General features: G+C 44.7%; 3 protein-coding genes and 1 long non-coding RNA gene across 6 annotated transcripts; 3 read left to right on the top strand and 1 right to left on the bottom strand.

Annotated features, from left to right (window-relative positions):
* Nucleotides 1-529: 529 nt before the first annotated feature.
* On the top strand, nt 530-6200 carry TINF2 (TERF1 interacting nuclear factor 2). Of its 2 annotated transcripts, none has more exons than XM_072838002.1 (9): nt 530-1062; nt 1204-1308; nt 1431-1532; nt 1613-1720; nt 1807-1903; nt 2042-2501; nt 2595-2662; nt 2768-2859; nt 2981-6200. In XM_072838002.1, the coding sequence occupies exons 1-9, from the start codon at nt 829-831 to the stop codon at nt 3110-3112; spliced, it is 1398 nt and encodes a 465-aa protein (XP_072694103.1). In that variant the 5' UTR covers nt 530-828; the 3' UTR covers nt 3113-6200. The 2 variants fall into 2 exon arrangements, with proteins under 2 accessions (XP_072694103.1, XP_072694102.1); XM_072838001.1 differs by having other exon boundaries at nt 689-1062; nt 5168-6200.
* Nucleotides 3643-11052, bottom strand: GMPR2 (guanosine monophosphate reductase 2). 2 transcript variants are annotated; one of them, XM_072838004.1, is made up of 10 exons: nt 10833-11052; nt 10346-10466; nt 10087-10206; nt 6784-6867; nt 6466-6639; nt 5624-5705; nt 5431-5537; nt 5201-5243; nt 4463-4622; nt 3643-4261 (listed from the first exon to the last, which is right to left on the bottom strand). In XM_072838004.1, exons 2-10 carry the CDS (start codon nt 10430-10432, stop codon nt 4072-4074), a joined length of 1047 nt encoding a protein of 348 aa, XP_072694105.1. In that variant the 5' UTR covers nt 10433-10466; nt 10833-11052; the 3' UTR covers nt 3643-4071. The 2 variants fall into 2 exon arrangements, with proteins under 2 accessions (XP_072694105.1, XP_072694106.1); XM_072838005.1 differs by lacking the exon at nt 10833-11052 and adding an exon at nt 10634-10771.
* NEDD8 (NEDD8 ubiquitin like modifier) lies at nt 10858-21763 on the top strand. The gene is made up of 4 exons (XM_072838023.1): nt 10858-11449; nt 20592-20639; nt 20805-20887; nt 21415-21763. Exons 1-4 carry the CDS (start codon nt 11432-11434, stop codon nt 21509-21511), a joined length of 246 nt encoding a protein of 81 aa, XP_072694124.1. The 5' UTR covers nt 10858-11431; the 3' UTR covers nt 21512-21763.
* On the top strand, nt 11914-13392 carry LOC140639718 (uncharacterized). The gene is made up of 3 exons (XR_012036329.1): nt 11914-12053; nt 12180-12239; nt 13263-13392. It is a non-coding gene; the product is annotated as an uncharacterized lncRNA (long non-coding RNA).
* Nucleotides 21764-21795: the final 32 nt, after the last annotated feature.

Genomic DNA, 21795 nt, shown 5'->3' with positions numbered 1-21795 from the left:
AAATAAATAAATCAAACACCAAGTTAACCACCTTCTTTATTTTCTCAAACTCCGTACCTCATTTTTTCTTTAAGATTGTATTTATTCATTCATGAGACACACTGAACTAGAGGCAGAGACGCAGGCAGAGGGAGGAGAAGCAGGCTCCATGCCGGGAGCCCGATGCGGGGCTCGATCCCGGGTCTCCGGGATCACGCCCTGGGCCGAAGGCGGCGCTCAACCGCTGAGCACCCAGGGGTCCCAAGTACCTCATTTTTGAAAGGCGGGCGCCCTCTCCTGTTTCGCGAAAGGAACAGTTGCTTTCTTACGGGAAGCCGACGCCGCTCGGAGGCTCCGTCCAAGGAACGGAACCGCAGTGGCTCAGACGACGGGGCAGGGGCACGGCAGGGCCTTCGCTTCCCAGACCAGCAAGTGGGGCGGTACCGGGGCCGGGCCTCGCGGGCTCGGCGGGCGGGGCGGGGCGGGGCGGGGCGGGGCGGGGGCGGCGCCCGCTGTGGAGGCGTCGCCTTATGACGCCACGCCGCGTCCCCCCGCCGGTGGCCCATTGGCTCTCCGTTGCCGCCCTTTTCCGGGGCAGGGAAACTGCGGCAGAGCCGGAAGCGGGGTAGCCCTCGGGCGCGAGGGGGCGGCGGCGCGGCCGAGACCCCGGGCCCCGGGCCGGCTGGCTTCTCCTCCCAGCCGCCCGCGCGCGCTGAAGGCCTCCAGGACTCGGGCGCCCCATGGGCGGCATCGGATCGCGAGCTTCCCGGCGCGGACCGCCGGAGCCCAGCCACTGAGAGGCACCGGAAGCTTCGCCCGCAGGAGGAGTCGCGAAGCCTCGCGCGGAGGATGGCGGCCAGAGGGACAGCCCCGGGGGCGGAGCCCGCGGCCACGGCCACGCCCCCGGGGGCCGGTCCCGCCGCTCTGCGCCTCGCCGCCGCCGCCTGCTGGCACGTCGTGCGGGGTCGCTGCGTGGAGCACTTCCCGCGGGTGTTACAGTTCCTGCGGTCGCTGCGCGCTGCCGCCCCCGGTTTGGTTCGCTACCGCCACCACGAACGCCTGTGTATGGGCCTAAACGCCAAGGTATCGGACCAGGAGCAGCTGGAAGACAGAAAAGGGCGGGTGCGAGAGGACCTGATGAGGTCCGACCACTTGGGGTTGGGACTGGTTGGAAAAGGGCAGCTGGCCCCAAAGCGCAGATTGTGAAGTTAGTACCCTTCACAGGTAGTGGTGGAGTTGATCCTGCAGGGCCGGCCGTGGGCCCAGGTTCTGAACGTCCTGCACCATCATTTCCCAGAGTCTGGACACGTAGTGCGGGACCCCAAAGCTGTGAGTAACCCCTGGAACAAGCCTTATTCCCCAGTTAACACTGGGTGCCACGATGTTGATTCTCCTTCCGGCCACTGGGTCCTGGTGACCCTAGACTGTCCGCTTTTCATTACGCTCAACAGACAAAGCAGGATCTGAGGAAGATCTCGGAGGCACAGGAGACGTTTTGCCAACAGGTGAAGCAACTAGCAGAGGCCCCAGTGGACTTGGCTTCCAAGCTGCAGGTGAGACTGGCTGGCTGGTTTGGAAGCTATTATGCGGTTAATTTTCCTAATCCTCCTCTGACCTTTTCTCCCCACTGCAGGAACTTGAACAAGAGTATGGGGAACCATTTCTGGCTGCCATGGAAAAGCTGTTTTTTGAATACTTGTGTCAGCTAGAAAAAGCACTGCCTGCACTGCAAACACAGCAGGTTTTCCTGGGGCAAAAAGAAGGGCAGTGCGTGGGATGGTTGTATCAAGGACTGTGGTCTTCATGCCTCTCTCCCTCTGCCCACAGCTTCAGGATGTGCTGAGTTGGATGCAGCCTGGAGTTTCTATCACCTCTTCTTTTGCCTTGAGCCAATATGGTGTGGACATGGGGTGGCCACTTTCAGGTACTAGGGAACTTGAGGGTGGATTGTTTGGCCTGAAACCTTTTGAGATGGGCTCTTGGAAAGGTTACATGGACCTGAGGCATAAGAAACCAGACTGAATTGTGTTTCTGTCCTAAAGAGCTTCGTTTTCTTTTCCAGAGTCCTCCGTTACTGACTCAGTGAGCATGACAGAGCCCACGGAGCAGAGTCCTCCTCAGCAACCAAAACTGGCACTTCACCATCCTTTGCCAAAAGCCAGGCCTGGCCCATACCTTCCTCAGGAACCAGCCTCAAGGAAGCACCCAGTACCTACAGCTGGCTGCCACTTTAATCTGGCCCCTCTGGGCCGGCGAAAAATCCAGTCCCAATGGGCATCCACTAAGGGAGGCCATAAGGAGCGCCCCACAGTCATGCTGTTCCCTTTTAGGAATCTGGGTTCACCATCCCAAGTCATATCTGAGCCGGAGAACAAGGAAAAACATGGGATGCACATGGCAGATCCAGCAGGTGCTGTGGGTACGAGAGCAGCTTCCACTGGAAAGTCTAAGAATCTGTCCCCAATCCTGGGGGAAAGGATTCTGAAGAACCCAGCTGACCTGTTGGCTTCAGAGCAAGAAGAGTGAGTGGAACAGTTGCTTCTCCCTACCAGCAGCACATTCTTTGCCTGCTTTCCCCTCACCTCTCCTTTCTTCTTTGCTTGCTCCCCCTGCAGGAATTGTTTGGTCTGCCCAGCGGACCCCCTGAGACTTTCACTGTCCCCTCCTAGGGCTAGGAAACCAGGTAAGTATCCTGAGTCAGGACTGGGTCAGACAGCCTCCTCTCTTGGGGACTCTTGAGGGTCTGTCCCCCTAGAAGGGTGCTTTGACTCTGGTTTCCTTCCTACAGTGTGTCCTCCATCTCTGTGCAGCTCTGTCATTACCATAGGGGACTTGGTTTTGGACTCTGATGAAGAAGAAAATGTCCAGAAGGAAGGAAGGGTGAGTAGGAAGGCACAGAAAGCTGGGGGAAGGGGCTGAGCAGAACCAGAGAAACCCACCAAAATATGGAGGGCTCAGGGACTGAGATGATGATAGTATTTCCCTGCTCCCTTCTCTGCAGGAGTCTCTGGAAGACTTTCAGAAGACAAAGTTTGACACCTTGATTCCCACCTTCTATGAATACCTCCCCGCTTCTGGCCCCAGTGCCATGTCTGTCCCTTCCATGACCACAGGGACAAGTCCAGACACTTAGGATAGGATGAGAATTCCCTCTGCACCCTGCCTGTCTCTTTCCTCAGCTCTATACACAGTTTTAGTGGGAATAAAGTGGAATCCCCAAGCGTGGTACCTGACTGCCTTGCTAAAAACTCTGTAATCCCTGTTAATCTAAATTTGGATTTGTTAAACATGGTCTTGGTGTGAGGAAGGGCAGTGAAGGCTCTTACCAAGTTAGTGTAGGTCATTCCTTAGAATTGGCCTCACCAAGGCTGGAGGAATCCCTTTGCCTTAGCACTTCCCCCTGGAAAATGTTGTTCACGTGTGCCAAGAAGGGTTGATAGAGAAATTTCCCTTTGCTATGCTAGAAAGTGCTGTGTGTCATGATGCCAGGATGTACTTTGTAAACTCTCATGCCGCCAGACTACCCGGGAGTGGTGGCACTAGGATGGAGATACTACATGGAAAATGTGCTTCCTGTCCTTGACTCTACTATGCCAACTCTGCTTCTATTTGCCCTGGAACAGCACTCAGATGCGAGGCTTGTGCAGAAAGATCCAGAATCTCTTTAAAGTCACTGAGGTCTCTTTATTGAGATATTTAAAATGCGTCAACACTTCTGAGCTTTTTAGGTATTCAAAGCTCCTATTTAATGAAGCTCATTACCAAAACATGATTTCAAGAGCCTAACTCTTCCAGATCAAAGCCACATTAAACACCTAGATAGGAACCAGCATCTTTTCCTTTTAATAATCTTCAGGATGCTGGGTCCCCAGTGTGCATTTGACTGTCTTCATTTTCTTAGCTTGGCTGCCTCGCTTCCTCCCCAGTGTGTGCCCTGGGCATTATGTGTGTACAGAGTACAGAATTACTGCAGGAGCCCTCAGCAGTGAGACAACTGGAAATGACTGAGTGATAAATAGCCATAGTAGTTCGGATGGGTGAGGAACCCACTTGGGAGGTGCTAGTGCCTTGAGAGGGCACAGCTGCTCAGGTCTAGCTCTCATCACTGAAGATTGGATTCACCTGCTGGGTGACCCGGATGAAGGTGGTTCTCCGGCTCAACTCCTTCAGTTTAGCTGCTCCCACGTAGGTACATGTGGAGCGGATGCCTCCAAGGATGTCTCGGATGGTATGTTCCACATCCCCTTTAAAGGGCACCTCCACCGTCTTTCCCTCTGAGGCCCTTAGAGGAGGAAAAACTTTCTTACCTTTTCCTTTTGGATTCATAAGCCCAATGGCTCTTCCCTGGTCTCTGGCATTTACCCCAGTTCACCGCTTTTCCTCCAAGAATCGTACCGTGCACCTCCCAGCAGCCAGGACTTCTGCCACCACCCTCTTGGTCACACTTTACAGGAACCCTCAGCTCCTGGACCTCTGCACATACCTGTACTCAGCCACTCCCCCAGCATACTTCTTCATGGCCATTTCAGAACTCATCCCATAAAAGAGCTTGTACTTCTTGCCATCTCTCTCAATGAGCTCACCACCTGATTCACTGTGCCCAGCCAGCATGCCACCCAGCATCACAAAGTCAGCTCCTGCCCCTGCCAGCATCAAGAAGGGGGGAAAGAACTGAATCTGGTCCGGGTGCCCACATGCCCACCCTCAGAAGCAACTCCCCAAATTCTCAGTCCTATCAATGAGTATAACATGTTCCTGGTTTTGTTTCCCTAGCTGACACACAACCCACACAAGCCTGGTCTGCTCTGGCCTCTACTCCTCAGTGGGCCTGATTTCTCCAAGAATTTAAAAGGAATCTGGAGATTCCCTCCCTGGCTTCTGTTGTTGTTGTTGTTTTTTGCTGCCTTTGCCATTTTGTTTCTTTTCACTGTGTGCAGCCAAAGCTTCAAGTGTCCCCCAGGGGCAAAGGTTTCTAACTTTAGTCCAACAGTCTGGGGATATTACAGATGGACCTGGCCTGCACTTGGGAAGTCTCTATCAGAGTCTCAGGATTTCTCTTGCTGGCTTGCCCCAGATGACACTACAGCTTCAGGGTTACTGGTTCATATTGTGAGAGAATTTGAATGGCTTTCTCGGCCTCCCCAAGCCTGATCCTTGATCCTCAGAGGTGACTTATCCTCTTCTACAGGACTCTCCCTCTGTGCTCTCCCAACATGCTTACCGAAAGCCTTGGCCACATCCCCAGGACAGCTGCAGCCTCCATCCTGCAAAGTAAGGACCACTAGGAAGAGACAACGTGGATTTCCCAAGCATTCTGAGCAATGTCCCTGCAGCCCACCTCAAAGCCGACAGGAACCCAGGAATCCTGAGCCACCGCTACCACAGCTTCCACACCCCGCAGAAAAGAAGATGTTTGGCAGCCTTGTACCCTACCCTGCCCTTGGGCCTTACTGAAATGATGTGGCCCTTGAGGCCATGAGCAGCATCTGCACACTCCATCACTGCACTGAGCTGTGGGTACCCCACTCCAGTTTTCTTCCGGGTGGTGCACACAGAGCCTGAGAAGAACGCAATGAGAATGGTGAAGTGTTCACAGGCGTTTGACACCAGACAGGTAGCCTTTGGCACCCAGTGAACCACTTACCTGGTCCGATTCCCACTTTGATGATATCAGCCCCAGATAGGATCAGCTCTTCCACCATCTCTCCTGTTACTACATTCCCTGCCTGAGACAAAGCAATCGAAACAGGGCACTCTGAGGGTTAAAAATGAGAGGGGAGGTTGTGTGCTCTCATACACGCCAAGCCTGAACCATAACCTTCCAACATTATTACAAAGAAGAGTACCTAGGTTCCCTCTACTGGGAAAGGACTGCTTCCCAAGCTGAGGTAAGGGGGTGAGTGGCCAGTGTCACTGTTGCACTAGGGGTAAAGCTGGAGCCCAACTGGACCAAGGGCAGAGCTGACTTACGGTAGATTATCTCCCTGTTCTTTCCAAGAGACCCAAACATACCTTGTCCTTATGCAGTTATGCCATAAAATCTCTGACTTCAGAGAAAGGAAAAGACATAGTAATGTAAGCTAAATACCTATCTGCATAGCTGTATTTACTTTGTATAGACAGTACAGAGAGGCCCCTTGAGGCTGTGGAGAAAACGAGGCCTTGTCATTAGTCCCCTAAGCTTGTAAAAAAAATAAAACTCTTCCATGCAACCCTTTTAATATGATTCTAGTACATGTCCGCTTCAGTAGGCAGATGAATATATATCATAGATATGTACAAGGCATGTGTTGAGGGACAGAGATAACTGCACTAACCAATCTAAACATTTTAAGCATGGAACCATGGGTTATCACCCAGTGACATGATTCAGTAGACTAGGAAAATGGTAATGCAGCACAGGAGAAATGAACTGATGTAACAAAATGGGAGTGTCAGGAAGGAGTGAAAGGAGGAATGTACCAACTACGGGTAACAGAAACATACCATGATGGTGTGTTCGGGGAAGCGCTTCCGCACATCCTTTACAAACTCAACAAAGTGTTCAGAGTAGCCGTTTGCCACGTCCAGGCATATATATTTCACCTGGGGAATAGCTTCCAGGATCTGTTCCAGCTGCTCAAAGTCCGAAGAGCCTGTGCCTGAGCTGGCAGCTAAATGCTATGAAGAAAACAGGGCCACTGCATGTCACAAATGACCCAGTGAGCAGCCAGCAGAGGAAGGTGAGGGTTTGTCCCCAGGAAGCCAAAAAGAGATGCTTGGAAAACTGGGATAAGGAAGGGATCAGGAAAGGACCAGCATTACCTCAAGACAGTCAGGATTCTGGCTAGCAAATTCTTTCCACTGCTGGAGGCTGTAGTGTTTATGGACAGCTGTGAAGAGGGAGAACTGGGGAGAAGAAAGAGCCATCAAAAAGGAGAGAACTTCACTAGCATCTCTTTTGCTAGAAATAGACCTTTATAGTATTCTATTTGAGGAGAAATAGACTGAAATTTGGAAAACAACTTGAAGAAACTGCTGGTTGCGCTGGAATTTTAGTTTATTATTCTCCCTACAAATACCAGTAGGGCTTTATACCATAAGCCAATGCTTGTCCAACACTAAGTACTAAGTCATCTGGATTGGATTTTACCTATCTGCACATACAGGGCTTCTGATTTAAAAGGTAACAAAGAGGGCAACCCGGGTGGCCCAGCGGTTTAGTGCCACCTTCAGCCCAGGGCGTGATCCTGGAGACCCGGGATCGAGTCTCACGTCAGGCTCCACAGCCTGCTTCTCCCTCTGCTTCTCTCTCTCATGAATAAATAAAATCTTTAAAAAATAATAAATTAAAAAAAATTTTAAATGGTGATAAAGGGGCATCTAGGTGGCACAGTTGGTTAAGCATCTGACTTGGTTTTCGGCTCAGGTCATGATCTCAGGGTTGTGAGATTAAGCCCCATGTTGGGTTCTCTGCTCAGCACAAAGTCTGCTTGAGATTCTCCCTATGTCTCTCCCACTCATGCTCGCTCACTCGCTTGCTCTCAAATCTTAAGAAAAAAAAGGTAACAAAGGCAAGCTGTTGGTGCAGTGGGACAAGCAGCAGACAAGAAAGAACCATGAAGAGGCTGGATGGAGCCAGTGTCTGCTTGCACTGATTCAGCCCCTCCCCCTATGGCAACCTAGTACTGAATTAACCTATTTGGTATCTTCTGGTTCGTTTACTGGCAGTAATTCAGTGAGTCTAAATGCTCACAAAAAATAAGGCCTTAATGGAGCCCATAAGGTGCTACCCTATTCTTTCTCCATGTCTACTGGGGTAAAGAACAAATTTTTTTGGAGACATGGACAACCTAAAACGTCCATTTCCATGTACTTAAGTCAAAAAAGTTCAAGGATACAATTAACTCACCAGATTTGTATTCTCTAGGTCAACAAACTGCAAAACAATATCCCAATACTTTGAGAAAGGCACTCAAAGGCCACTGTTAATGAATGAAAATTTTAAATGAAATATTTAAAAATAAAAAATAAAGATTTTATTCTTAAGTAATCTCTACACCCAAGGTGGGGTATGAACTCACAACCCTAAGATCAAGAGTTACATGCTCCACTGACTGAGCCAGCCAGGCACCCCAGTGCTTGTGCTTTATTTTTATTATTATTTTTTAAAAGATTTTATTTATTGGGGATCCCTGGATGGTTCAGTGGTTGGGCGTCTGCCTTCGGCCCAGGGCGTGGTCCTGAAGTCCTGGGATCGAGTCCCACGTCGGGCTCCCTGCATGGAGCCTGCTTCTCTCTCTGCCTGTGTCTTTGCCTCTCTCATGAGACACACATACAGAGAGGCGCAGAGACATAGGCATAGAGAAGTAGGCTCCCCGCAGGGAGCCCGACGTGGGACTCGATCCCCAAACCGCTAGACCCTGGGATCACACCCTAAGCCAAAGGCAGACACTCAACCACTGAGCCACCCAGGCATCCCACTAGTGCTTGTGGTTTAAAAGTGCAGGCATGCAAATAGACAAGAGCGGTTGACAGAGATAGCTCAAGTCTTCCAAATGACAAATCCAAGGAAGTCAAGTATCAGCTAGGAGTAAGGAAGTGATATTGCTGTACTCACTCATCAACACTACCTAGCTAAAGCTGGTACTGGATTTGCTTTCTCAGCAACATTCTGCCATCAATATGCTGATATACAGACAAAAAAATCACGAGGTCAGTAGACCTTGGAGATATACTGGTATAGTGTGACATGATGAGCACATCCAATTACATACCAAGCTAGAGATCTAGGAAAAAATATTTATATTTTTATATATTTTTACCTTATTATTACTGTGAAATTTGGCTATACCTCTAAAATCTATTTTTTTTAGCATTCATCAGCGGTACTGAAAGCCAGTCTCAAAGCATTAAGACAGTCCCCAGAAAGTCCACGTATTATTCCAGCACGTTTATTTTTTTATTTTTTTGTTTTTGTTTTTTTTTATTTATTATAGTCACACACACAGAGAGAGAGAGGCAGAGACAGAGGCAGAGGGAGAAGTAGGCTCCATGCACCGGGAGCCCGACGTGGGATTCGATCCCGGGTCTCCAGGATAGCGCCCCGGGCCAAAGGCAGGCGCTAAACCGCTGCGCCACCCAGGGATCCCTCCCGCACATTTGTTAATGCTGAAGTCAGATTCACTATTCCTCAACTCTACTGGGCAGAGCAGGTGGACAATGGACGAGAAGATTCCTAAGCAGCTAGTGAATTGCAACAGCAATAAAGTACTAAAACTGTATAACTATCAACCTCAGAGAAGTGACAACAGACATTCCACAAAGACTTACAGCGATCAAAAAGAGAGAAAGGATGATGAAGTCCTTAAGGCTAACAGAGCCTTAAGCAGCAGCAGAATCCAACAATGAGGGCTACATGGATTAACCAGAAGAATGCATATGTTCTTTGAGTGCCCACAGTATCTATCTACCTTCTCAGCTACAAGTATAGAGGCAGGTAATATTACTGATAGGAGCAGCATCTTCTATTTTCAAAGTGAACAATAACCTGTATATAAGAAAAACACATTCCATTTTGGGCACATCCCAGCAACTCCCAGAAACCTAAGACTTAAAGAAAAGGAAGATTTAAAAAAAATAAAAATTGAAAAAGGATAGTAGACATGAAAGAAAATTAACAGCTGCTTCTCTAGGATCTTCTAGCTACGAATTTTTGAACACTCAAACTGTATTTAGTTTCTGACTAAAACAGTGGATATTTTGTGTCCTAGACAACAGTGTTAACTGGAGGGATGAATCTGATTTGGAGGGGATGATCTGGGAGGTGGGAAAAGTTGGCAGGGTATGTAAACTGCTGGACAGGAGAAAAGGAAAAGTTATGTTTATGTATCAGAAAAATGGGGCAAAACTTAGCTTTGAATTTTATTAATTCACATGTGCCTTTGAGCTTACCAGATAAAGGGCATCAGTATTGGAGAAAATGGATAAAATGGATAAAAGTAAATTGGAGCATCCTAACTTACTTGCCAGATAGCTGACTTGGGATGGGGGTGGGGATGCAAATACCTCTGCAGTCGGCCCACACAACTGGTCATCAGTGAGGAACCTACATAAGGGAAGTCCTACCTTACAGAGAACCTTGGCCATCTCAAAGGTGCCCACAGTATCCATGTTGGCAGCAATGATGGGGATCCCAGTGTACACCTGCTTTGAGTTCCGAAATGAAAAGGATCTTGTGAGATCCACCTGCAGATATGAACAGGAAACAGCATTTCATCCATCAAATAAACGAGTATTGCAGGAGGACAAGAACCAGGAATCATTCTCAGTCCTGGCATACCAGGAGCTTGGGGTCAAGACAGTGCAACTAGAAAAGCAGGCTCACCTCACTTCGAGACTTAAGGGTACTGCGTTTGGGCCTCAACAAGACATCCTTGAAGTCCAGTTTGATGTCACTGTCGATGTGAGGCATGGTGGGGACCTTGGGGTAGCAACAGATCTGAAAACTGGAGAAAAGTCAGGTGTGGGCGGGGATCTGAACCAATCTCCCCATAGGCCTTAATGCTAATGGCATGGCTCATCTTTCTCCTCGCTTAAATTATGGAAGATCAGGGCATTCGCTGAGGCATGGTCCCTCGTCTGTCACCTCTGATCTGTCCTTGGTTACAATTACCCGTGGTATTTCCGTCCCAGGTACTATTTGTTGGGGAGAATTAGGATGGAGTCGTGAATGACCCCAAAAATGTGCATTCCTTGCTCCCACTACTCTTCCTTATACCCTTTCAAAGACCAATTCGGGGTAAGATGATTTGGGGGTGAGTAGGAATAGGGGGCGTATTCCCACAATTAGTTTCCGGAAGAGGGGTACTCACTTCCTGTCGCCGTGGCCCGGGCGGCAGTTGACCACAGTAGCCCTTGCTTAGCAACTAGCCTCGTGCAGCCCCGCAGAGCCTTGTGGGCCGTGCCAACACGTTCCGCTAAATGCGGGCGGTAAGGATTAATTGGAGAATCCCGGTTTCGGCAGCGGCAGTGCGCGGTCTTCTGGGTAACAGGGTTCACACACCGAGCTTGCAGTCGGATCCGAGGGGCGGAAGACTACGACTCCCAGGGTGGAGCGGGTGGAGCTGTCCCCTGGCATGACGGGAGAAGTAGTTCGTTTCGACCCCGCTTTCCAAGCCCCGGCTCGCTAGGGACTCTAAGAATCGCGGAGGCGTCATCTCTGCTGTAACTAAACCGCCGCCTTCTTTTTATTTACGACACCACTAAAACGAAACGCGGGAACATTCCTGAGCTTTTCGGGAACCCGGTGGAAAGAAGTTGGGGGGGGGGGGAAAGGAAGGGAAGGGGTGGAGCCAGGCAGTGACCCGGAAGCAGAAGTGACTTACACAGGCGGATTGCTGGGGAGCGGCAGCGGCGACCGCAGCGGTGGAAGCAGCAAATTATCTGTGTGCAGCTCCAAACTGGGAAGAAGATGCTAATTAAAGTGAAGGTGGGAGCACCTCCAGCCTTGCCAAGACGCTGTGGTACTGGGCTGGCCGCTGTGCCTTGCGGGAGAAGCAGGGAAGGAAAACCACGCCTTTCCCGAGCCTGGAGGGTGCTGACAGCCTCAGGGTTCCGCGCGAGGGGTGATGGGAAGTAGCCCCCCCAAGAGGGCTTTGAGGGCTGGGGACCCCCCCCCCCCCGAATACCGGGTCGGGTCCTGCTTTCTCACCAGGACTGTGCCATGACCCAGATGGAGGCGGCCTTTGTCTGGGGTCTCGCTCTCCTAGAACCCCCACGGTCATAGAGAAGGCCAAGCAGCAGCCTGGCTCGCCTTCTCGGATTCTTGGAATAAGCTGTAATCTCCATTCTGCATTGCCCTTCTTACCTGCTTCTCCCAGCCCCTAACGCAACTGCTTCCAAGCACGGCACAAAAACGTTAGCCTGGGGAACCGAGGGCCTCTCAGGAGCTAGACTGTAAGCCTTTGCTGGCTGTCGCCAATGTGCGGTGTCTCAGCCGGCCTTCAGGAACCAAAGCTGGGAGTGTGTTCAGTCAGCACCTGCCTTTCTGAGCCGGGCATCCTGGACCAGCCTCACTTCCTTGACTGAGGCAGGTTAGTTGTCCGTGCCCTGGTTCTTGGTACTAGTAGCGTTTCTTACATCTCCATCTCTCCCGTGATTCTTCACCAATTCCCAACTCTCATTAGTCCTTTCTGCTATTGCTTCTTTCGTACCTACAGACCGAGAGAGAAACTAAAAATTGACGCAGTGCAACATTAGTTTGACCTTTTTACTGCTGAGTAAGTTTGTTATTTCATCAGCTCTTTAGTATACTTACCATGCTTCACAGCCATTCTTAACTTCTTCAGTCTTTCTAACTCATTTCTTAGCTGAGGTTTGAGGCCAAAGAGCATGTTAAAAATCATGGTTTTTCAAACTTTGATTAGACTAAAAGTCACTAATTGCGAGATCAATTCAGTGGGTCTCAAGCAACATTAAAAGAAAGAAAATAGAAATATCAGGATATTCTGTGAAATTTTTGTTCTCGTTATATATATGTATATGTTCAATATATATGAAACACGTTTGTGTTATTAGCCTGTATGTAATTCTTAGTGTGAGTCACTGTCGAAGTCTGAGAAACACTAGAATGCTTTTGAATATGGATTCTCACATCCTCTTAGAGGTTATTAGTCATGTTCAGGGTTTTGTAAACTTCTAAAAATCTCAACCTACAGTAAGAAAATCTTACTAATGTCCCGTACAAACACAAAAAACTTACCATATGTGGTAATGCTCTGATATTTCCAGTTCCATTCTAGGTAGATTTCATAACTCACTGATGGATTGAGACCTGCAGTTTAAAAAAAAAACACTGCGTTCTGGTTGGGTTTTTCACTTTAAACGTGCACAAGAATCACCTGGGGATTTTGTTATGCTGATTCTAATTCCGTGGGTCTGCGGAGCCGTGAGAGTCTGTATTTCTAACATGCTCTTGGGTGATGCTGGTGCTGCTTGTCTGGGGACTACTACTAGATTTTGTCTCTTTGAATCCATTTTTTTTTTAGTATTTCTCTAAAATTATAAGTCTCCTTTCCTGAAACACTTTTCTTTGTGCCTCCACAAACAGGTTTCTGTGTCCTTCATCTTTTTTGTTAACTGCTTTTTTAAAAATAGGTTAAATGCAAACGAAAGCAAGTAGTTAGCTCTTCTTTACTATAGGTTTTTTTTTTTTACTATAGGTTTTTATTAGCACAGTTCCTTTGTGAATTCTTCAACTGTCATCTCCATGTAGCTAATTTTTCCCATATCTCTTTCTGCAGTCCTTTACAACAAAATCTCTCCTGATTTGTCTTCTCTTGATGTCTCATCTCTGAGAAATTAAATACATCATCTTCAGCCTTAGGCCATCTTTCCAATACTCATCTCATACTGATCCTGTCAATCTACCAGGTATCTGGAACCCAATTCTTTAGAGTCATTGTTCACTTACAGAACCTAATTTTTCCTTTGAGAACTTCTTTTTTACTTGACTTTCTTTCCATTCCCATTACCCTTATTCTGGTCTAGGGTTTCATTAATTGATGTCTTTATTTCTCTGTAATACTTCCAACCAGGTTTTCCTACTATGTATCTCCTACTATGTAGACTCTAAAGTTCAGAGTCTAAGCTGAAACATGGCATACAAAAAAAAAAAAATCAGCATACAGGTCTTCTTTAAATTTCTTTCTCTTCTAGCTCAGCGGTTTAGCACCTGCATTTGGCCCAAGGGCATGATCCTGTGGTTCTGGGATTGAGTCCCACATCAGACTCCCTGCGTAGAGCCTGCTTCTCCCTCTGCGTGTGTCTCTCTCTCTCTCTGTATGTGTGTGTCTCTCATGAATAAATAAATAAAATCTTTAAAATTTTTTTTCTTTTTTTCTTTTCTTTTCTTATTTATTTGCAAGCGCATGCAAAAGTGGGGGGAGGAGGAAAAGCCAACTCCCCACTGAGCCAGGATCCTGGGATCTGACCTGTTCTGAAGGCAGACGCTTAACCAACTGACCCATTCAGATGCCCCTTCTTTAAATAATCTTTTTTATTTTAGTACTCCTTGACCCCACATCCTGCATCAGGATCTAGAACATTTTCCCCCATACCCTGTGAAAATCCCATAGGTTAGTTTTGCTTGTTTTTGAATTTCATATAAATGGAGTTAAAGGATATGTAATTTTATGTCTAGTTTCTTTCACTCAGCATTGTGTCCGTTGTCGTATCTGTGTAGTTCCTTCTTACTGTGTAGTATTACATTGAATGACTATCACAATTTGTTTAGCCATTCTCCTGTAGATGGACATTTGAGTTGTTTCCTGTTTCTGGCTATTATGAAGACGGCTTCTATGAACATTGTTATACAAGTTCTTTTGTAGACATATATTTTCATTTCCTTTGGGTATATACCTGTTAAGGGAATTACTGAGTTATGTGGTAAATCTATGTAAATTTAAAACATACTTCCAAACAGTTCTCCAAGGGGTTGTACCATTTTACATTCCCATTTGCAGTGAATAAGCATTCCAGCTCCTTTATATCCTAGCTAATTTTTAGTCATGTCCTTTTTATTTTAGCTATTAAACTAGGTGTGAAATGTTAATTTCATTCAGGCTGTTTTTTTTTTTTTTTTTTTTTAAGGTTTTATTCATTTGAGGGAGAGCATAGGGAGGAGCAGAGGGGGGAAGAGAAAGCAACACTACCTGCTGAGTGGTGAACCTGAGGCTGGGCTCCATCCCAGGACCTTGAGGTCCTGACCTGAGTCAAAGGCAGACACTTAACCGACTAAGCCACCCAGGAGCCCTTCATTCAGATGTAAACTGATGTGATTTCACCCACCATCGCGCTTTGGCATTATACCTTGTGTTTGGGTAGTAATATTCAACATGGCATTTCCTTTTATACTGGTTCTATTCATTGTATGCCTCACTGTTTCTTGGTTGTAAATCTTTACTTGGAAAAGATCGTTGGTGGGCACCTGGGTGACTCAATTGGTTAAATGCCTTCTGCTCAGGTCATGCTCCCAGGGTCTCCGGATCAAGCCCCATGTTGGGCTCTCTGCTCAGCAGGGAGCCTGTTTTTCCCTCTCCCTCTGCCTGCCGCTAGCTCCCTGCTGCTTGTGCTTTGTCAAATAAATAAATTAAAATCTTTAAAAAAAAGAGAAAGATTGTTGGCAAGAGCTGGATCACTTAATTTCTTTTATATCCCCTCTGGTGCCTAAAGCAGTATGTTAGGTTTAGGTTCATCATTGACTTGCTAAACAGCATTGAATGTATTCCAAAGTCACAGTGACCAGATATGGGGGAAGAAACGCACTAAGACATATCAAGAGTGTCTTTTAAAATTGTCCAATTCTTTGAATTTTAATTATGTACAATTTCAAACATATACAACAAGAGAGAGGAGGATATAAAGCACCTCATATCCAGCTTCAAAAACTATCACCTCATGGCCAATCTTAATTATATTCACTAACTTTCCTTATCTGATGTTTTTTTTTTCTTACCTGATGTTTTAAGAAGCAAATCCCTAATAGCATAGCATGTGTTATTTGTATGTATTTAGTATTTATATGTAAAAAAAGGACTTTTTTTTCTAAAGTAACTATAATTATCACATCTAAAAGATTAAGTGAGTTCTCACTATCCTCAAATGTATCCCATTCTCTCATTTGTTTTGTACGGTTTGAATGTGAGTCCAACTAAGATCCATATGTTGCATTTGGTTGATAGGGATTTTAAGTGTTTTTCAAAAAACCTGTAATTCCTCCTTTTTCCCCTTTTTGCTGAATAAACTAGGTGGTGCGATAGAGTCTCCCACAGTTTGGATTTTGCTGATTACATTCCTATGCTGGCTTTTTGGTTTTTAAAGATAGATTTATTTATTTATTATTATTTTTTATTTATAAAAGAGGGAAGAGAAGCAGGCTCCATGCAGAGAGCCCAGTGAGGGACTTGATCCCAGGACTCCAGCAGACGCTCAACTGCTGAGCACCAGGCCTCCCGACTTATTTTTAGAGAGCGAGAGAAAGAGAGCGGGAGCAAGCACCGCACAATCCCAAGCGGACTCCCTGCTGAGCAGGGAGCCTGAGGTAGGGTTCCACCTCAAGACCCTGAAAATATGACCTGAGCTGAAATGAAGAGTCGGATGCTCAACCGACTGAACCACCCAGGCCGCTCTTCCCATGTTGATTTTTAATATATATTCCTTCAGTATTTCCTGTTGATTGGTAATAACATCTAGAAGCTTGATTTGTCTTTTGTATGTGTTCTTGTGAGAATCATTTATAGACGGTGGTATGGTATGGAGTTCTGTTAACTTGTTTTGCATTCTATGATGTTAGTCATTGCCTAGGTCTATTATAATTCTTTGGTGATTACAAAATGGGGATGTCTAATTTTATTGTTACTTCTCATATTAGCTGGAATGCTCTAACGGTACCTATTAGTCACATGGACTATTGAGTGCTTCTTGACAAGTTGCTAGTGAGACTGAGTTACCTATTTTTTTTTGTATTTAATTTTACTTATATAAATATAAAGCCTGAGACTTTATTTAGTCAGTGAAAAACTTAAGTATGCTTGGAACAAGTTAGGTATGTAAATCTACCTTTTCAATTGTAAATTATGAAATTTAAATACAGATCAGGTGTTTCAGATGAAAATTTACCATCTGAATTGAGACATGCTTGCAAGTATGAAAAGCACACAGAAATTTGAACATTTGGTTAGAACAGAAGAATGCAAAATATATTGTTTTATATTGATTATACGTTGAATTGATAATATTTTGAATATATTGGGTTTAAGAATATTAAAGTTAATTTGACCTTTTAAAAATGTGACTGCTAGTATATTTAAAATTGTATGTGTGGTTTGCGTTACATTTACATCTCTTGGACAGTGCTGCTTTACAGAATCATTTTCTTATACTCTCATCAAGGACATTGTTCTAAAAATAATATTTTTCTCATTACAATGTATCCATGATATTAAAAAAAATGAAAAATACAGAAATGCACAAGTGATACAATTAAAAGCATCCATAATCTCACAACTCAAGATAAAAACATTCATGAATATTATCTTTCCAAATTTTTTGAAACCATATGTATGGATACACATGTATTTTGTGTGTTTTTTTTTAAACAAAATTGGACTTATATCCTTATTCCACACATTATTTGAGGATTATGTAATTTTCCCTCTGTCATAATTTATTTAACCCTCAGTTGTTTGATATTTAGGTTGATTGTAATTTTTCAATACCAAAAGGCTATAATGACCATTGTCATAGATACACTTTTTAATAGTCATGATTATCTTCCTGAAAGTGTTGTTATGGGGACACCACTTTGCCAGATTGTTCTTTGGATATATAAGCTTCTACAGTCAGAAACAAAGGCCAGTCCTTAGAGTTTTAAATTTTACAAACCAATATTTTTTTTTTTTTCTTTTCTTAATGTCATTAGGTCCAAGCATCCTAGCCTTGGGAGAGCAGTTCTCTTTTAGTCTTTTTTTTTTTTTTTTTTTTTTAGGGTTTTATTTGAGAGAGCGCATGAGTAGGAGAAGGGGCAAAGAGGAGAGGGAGAAGCAGACTCCCAACTGAGCAGGGAGTAACAATGGAAGCAGGACTCAATCCCAGGACTCTGGGGCCACCAACTGAGCCAAAAGCAGACCCTTAACCAACCAAGCCACCCAGGCGCCCCTCTAAGGGTACTTAATACTCTTTAAAATTTCTTATTTTAAATCAGAATGAGTATTTGTTTATTATAAATGTCATGGAGTATATTGTTATTAGAAATTTTAATAGTGCAGATAAAGGGAAAGTTACCCTTGATAAACCCTCTCCTCAGTGCTACTTTCCTCAAAGATAATTATTGTTACAGGAGATATGTATGCTTTTAATCCTTTTTTCTATGCAAATACATATGTATATAGCTACAAATGGAAAATGATACTTAATTATACATTCTTTAGATCTTTCTGTGTTAGTGTACAAACTGTTGCTAATAAACACTTCATTCTGTACCATAGTTGAATAGTTTATTAATAGGCACTAGGCTGTTCCTCATGGTTTACAGTAAACCTGTTTAATAAACACGTTCTTCTTGGGATATTTGCTCAAGTTTCAGGTTTTTCCTTTAAGTTAGTTAATCTAGAAATAGATTATCTGCTTGAAGAATTTTTGCATTTAAAGTATTAAGATCAGGGCACCTGGGTGGCTCCGTTGCTTGTCTGCCTTCAGCTCAGGTCCTGATCCCACAGTCCTGGGATTGAGTCCGGCTTAATGCTCCTTGCTCAGCAGGGAATCTGCTTCTTCCTCTGCCCCTCCCCACTGTGCACTCTTTCTCACTCTCAAAATAAATAAAATCTTTTTAAAAAATAAAGTATTAAGATCAATAAAGTGAAATAATTTATGAATGATACAGAATTGCAAACTTTTCATTTTGTCCGAAAGGGCTTAAAGAAAACACCGTATGTTGTTTCTATCATTCAGAACTTTTTTAGTTTTTATTTATTTTTAATTTTTAGAAAAGATTTTATTTTAGAGAACATGGGGAGGGGCAGAAGGAAAGGGAGAGAGAATCTCAAGCCGACTCCTAGCTGAGCACAGAGCCTGACTCAGGCCTCCATCTCATGACCCTGAGATCATGCATGACCTTAGCCCAAATCAAGAGTTGAAAACTTACCCAACTGAGTCTCCCAGGTGCCCTGAATATATTTTTATGAAAAATCTCACTTTTGCATTTTTCCCATAAATTGTCACACAGCCCAGCTTGGGTTGGGGTAGAATCTTGAGAATCACTGTTGTAATTTATTCTTTTGCACCCAAATAAAACTAAAGGAGTCACTCTTGGATCTAAAAAATATTAAAAAAAAATTTTTTTTTTACTGAACTGATTCTCATGGTTGAGAAATTAGGTCCTAAGTACTTCATCATGCTGATCAATGTGAATACCATAAGTAGAAACCATATGTTATTTTTTTAACCTATCACAGCATACATTGGGTCCCAAAACCAGACCAGTGAGACTCAGGCAGTACTGCGTACAGAGCTTTAAAAAAAAAAAAAAATGGGCACAGGCATTGGGACCAGAGAGTGTGTTTGGGTCTACACTCTCCTTTTGATTTCATAGGCATGCTTTTTAACTTATCCAAGCCCCATTTTCATCTATAAAATGGTAATAGTGATAGTACATATCTCATGAATACTTACAAGGATTAAATATATGGATGCACTTAGGGGAGTTTCTGGCTGTTGGAAAGTGTTAATTAAATGTTGGCTGTGGTCATAATGTAATCATTTGTGTGCTTAGCCCTTTCACAAATACTCATCATTTATGTGTCAAACTGCTTTGTGCTTAGATTAGGAAGATGAATTTCTGTTTTTTCTGAAGGTCGGAGTGTAAATTAGAGGGTTTGACACTTAAACAACTAGCAATAGGTATTAAAGTGCGCTGGGAACCAGTCATCAATTCTAAAGGGTCCTTAAACATTTGGGAAAGAGTGGGGGAGGGTATGGGAACAAGGAAAACAGTAGAAACAAAGAAATATTCCTAATCAGGCTGGTGTGGTCTGGATTACTGTAGACTGGTGCAGATAGGGCTTTAAGAGCAAGGATGAAAAAAAAAAAGCAAGGGTGAATGGGAGATTAAATTAGATGAAGCACAACATTTTATTATTATTATTTAAATTTATTTATTCATAGAGACACACAGAGAGAGAGGCAGAGACACAGGCAGAGGGAGAAGCAGGTACCATACAGAGAGCTCTACTTGGGACTCGATCCGGGGTCTCCAGGATCACACCCTGGGCTGCAGGCAGCGCTAAACCGCTGCGCCACCAGGGCTGCCCGAAGGACAACATTTTAAAGTATACAATCAGTGTAATTATTACATGTATTAGCAACTTTTAGCCTGTGGAAGAAGTCAAGACTAGAGCTGCAATTTAGTACTTAGGTAGAAGTCTGGAGAAGTTACAGGAGAATGGAATATTGAATTTTAGTGTTACTTAAAAAGCTGGGACGCCTGGGTGGCTCAGTCATTTAAGTGTCTGACTTCATCTCAGGTCATGATCTCAGGGTCCTGGGATCAAGCCCACGTTGGGCTCCCTGCTCAGTGGGGAGCCTGCTTCTCCTCCCTCTGCCCCTCCCCCTGCTTATGCTTGCTCGCTTTCTTCAAATGAATAAAATTTTTAAAAAACAACAACAAAAAGCTGGCTAGGGGTGGTCTCTGGTGTCCCTGAGAATTTGAAAAATTATATGTTAATTGCTAGCTTTAATAAGGAAACAAAAGCGTCCTGATTCAAAGGCATGCTGTCCTTAGGACATCTCTTACTGCTATCTCATCAAAGGGATGCCAATATTCTCTTGGATTCTAATAAGGTGGGGTGGGAAGATGGGGGGGGGCGTAAAATGGTTCACAGCATCTTGTCCTATCAAAACTGTCTACAGCCTAAAAGTGTTTGATAAATACAGGTATGGGTCACATTCTTCAAGCAGCTTTGCCTTGAACATGCTTCTCTCAGAAGTTGTAGATCCCCAGAGACCAGAGCAGGGTGTTTTATCTAGAAAACTTGTATGTTAGGCTGTAGGACTCATAAAACACTTGCCTGTTTCAGACGCTGACCGGAAAGGAGATTGAGATTGACATTGAACCCACAGACAAGGTAATATATGGCCAATACTTCATGCCTGTCTCCCTACTTGCACATTTGTGTGGATATGCTGATGAACTCAGTCCTTTTCCCTCTCATGCTATCTGCATAGCTCTTGTTCTTTCCACTTCCATGGTTCTACCCCTTAGCAGTCCCTGATTACTTGTACCCCTAAAGGTGGAGCGAATCAAGGAGCGTGTGGAGGAGAAAGAGGGAATCCCCCCACAGCAGCAGCGGCTCATCTATAGTGGAAAACAGATGTGAGTTTGACATGGGTATGAGGTGTGGCAATATTACGTGAGGTTGAGGGAGCAAATACTGGAGGAGGAGCCTCAGATCCTTTGAAGCCTATGAATTCCTTCTCAGAATAAGATTTTTGCAGACATAAAATACATAGATTTACAAAATTATATTGAGATACAGTTCTCAAACTACTAAAAACAAGTTTGTGATATAATATGCAGTTTATTAATACATTAAGATCTAATAGTGGGTCTAATTACCATAATTTTGACATTTTCAAAATATTTACAAAGAGTTGTAATATGATATGAAAATAATTTCTGTTGTTAACAGGTGGCTCATGTTGCTAATACCACTGTGGGTTTTTTGCCTATGTTCACAATTAAAAATATCAAATGTCAGTTAAGGGTTAGTAAAAATAAAGATGTAATTTTTTTTTCTCACCTGAGTTCATAAACCAGGAAAAAGACTTAAGAAACCCAGTGTTAGAATCCTGTTCTAGATGGTATTTCTAAGGTCTTTTTTTTCCCCCCTCTTCCTGCAGGAATGATGAGAAGACAGCAGCTGATTACAAGATCTTAGGTGGTTCAGTCCTCCACCTGGTGTTGGCTCTGAGAGGAGGAGGTGGTCTTAGGCAGTGATGGGCCCTCCCTCCATTTTACCTCCTTACCCTGTCGCTCATAATGAGGCACCATATATCCTCTCACTCTGTGGGATACCAGAGCCACTGCCCCCTCTCCTGGATGCCCAGTCTTGTTTGGTGGGAGACGGTGAGGACCCTAGGATGCAGTGTTCCTGGCCCAAAGGGCCCTTGCTGGCTATTGGGTTTTAGTTTGCAGTCCTGTGTGCTTCCCTCTCTAGTTGTCAATAAAATATTTCCTAACCTCCTGGAATCTTTCTTGTATTGCACAAATGTGACTGAAAT

Source organism: Canis lupus, chromosome 9, assembly GCF_048164855.1.
Source record: "Canis lupus baileyi chromosome 9, mCanLup2.hap1, whole genome shotgun sequence".
Classification (NCBI taxonomy): Eukaryota; Metazoa; Chordata; class Mammalia; order Carnivora; family Canidae; genus Canis; species Canis lupus.
Note: the sequence above shows the minus strand (reverse complement) of the source record. Positions and strands in the feature narration are given on the sequence as shown.

What these genes read in the sequence shown, in the direction of transcription:
- TINF2 (XM_072838002.1), top strand. Translation starts at nt 829, where the DNA reads ATGGCGGCCAGAGGGACAGCCCCGGGGGCGGAGCCCGCGGCCACGGCC. An exon ending in GTATGGGCCTAAACGCCAAG is followed by an intron (nt 1,063 to 1,203) that starts GTATCGGACCAG and finishes TACCCTTCACAG; the next exon opens with GTAGTGGTGGAGTTGATCCT. An exon ending in TAGTGCGGGACCCCAAAGCT is followed by an intron (nt 1,309 to 1,430) that starts GTGAGTAACCCC and finishes TACGCTCAACAG; the next exon opens with ACAAAGCAGGATCTGAGGAA.
- GMPR2 (XM_072838004.1), bottom strand. Translation starts at nt 10,432, where the DNA reads ATGCCTCACATCGACAGTGACATCAAACTGGACTTCAAGGATGTCTTG. An exon ending in CAAAGTGGGAATCGGACCAG is followed by an intron (nt 5,538 to 5,623) that starts GTAAGTGGTTCA and finishes CGTTCTTCTCAG; the next exon opens with GCTCTGTGTGCACCACCCGG. An exon ending in GGATGTGGCCAAGGCTTTCG is followed by an intron (nt 4,623 to 5,200) that starts GTAAGCATGTTG and finishes TGATGCTGGCAG; the next exon opens with GGGCAGGAGCTGACTTTGTG.
- NEDD8 (XM_072838023.1), top strand. An exon ending in ACATTGAACCCACAGACAAG is followed by an intron (nt 20,640 to 20,804) that starts GTAATATATGGC and finishes GTACCCCTAAAG; the next exon opens with GTGGAGCGAATCAAGGAGCG. An exon ending in ATCTATAGTGGAAAACAGAT is followed by an intron (nt 20,888 to 21,414) that starts GTGAGTTTGACA and finishes CTCTTCCTGCAG; the next exon opens with GAATGATGAGAAGACAGCAG.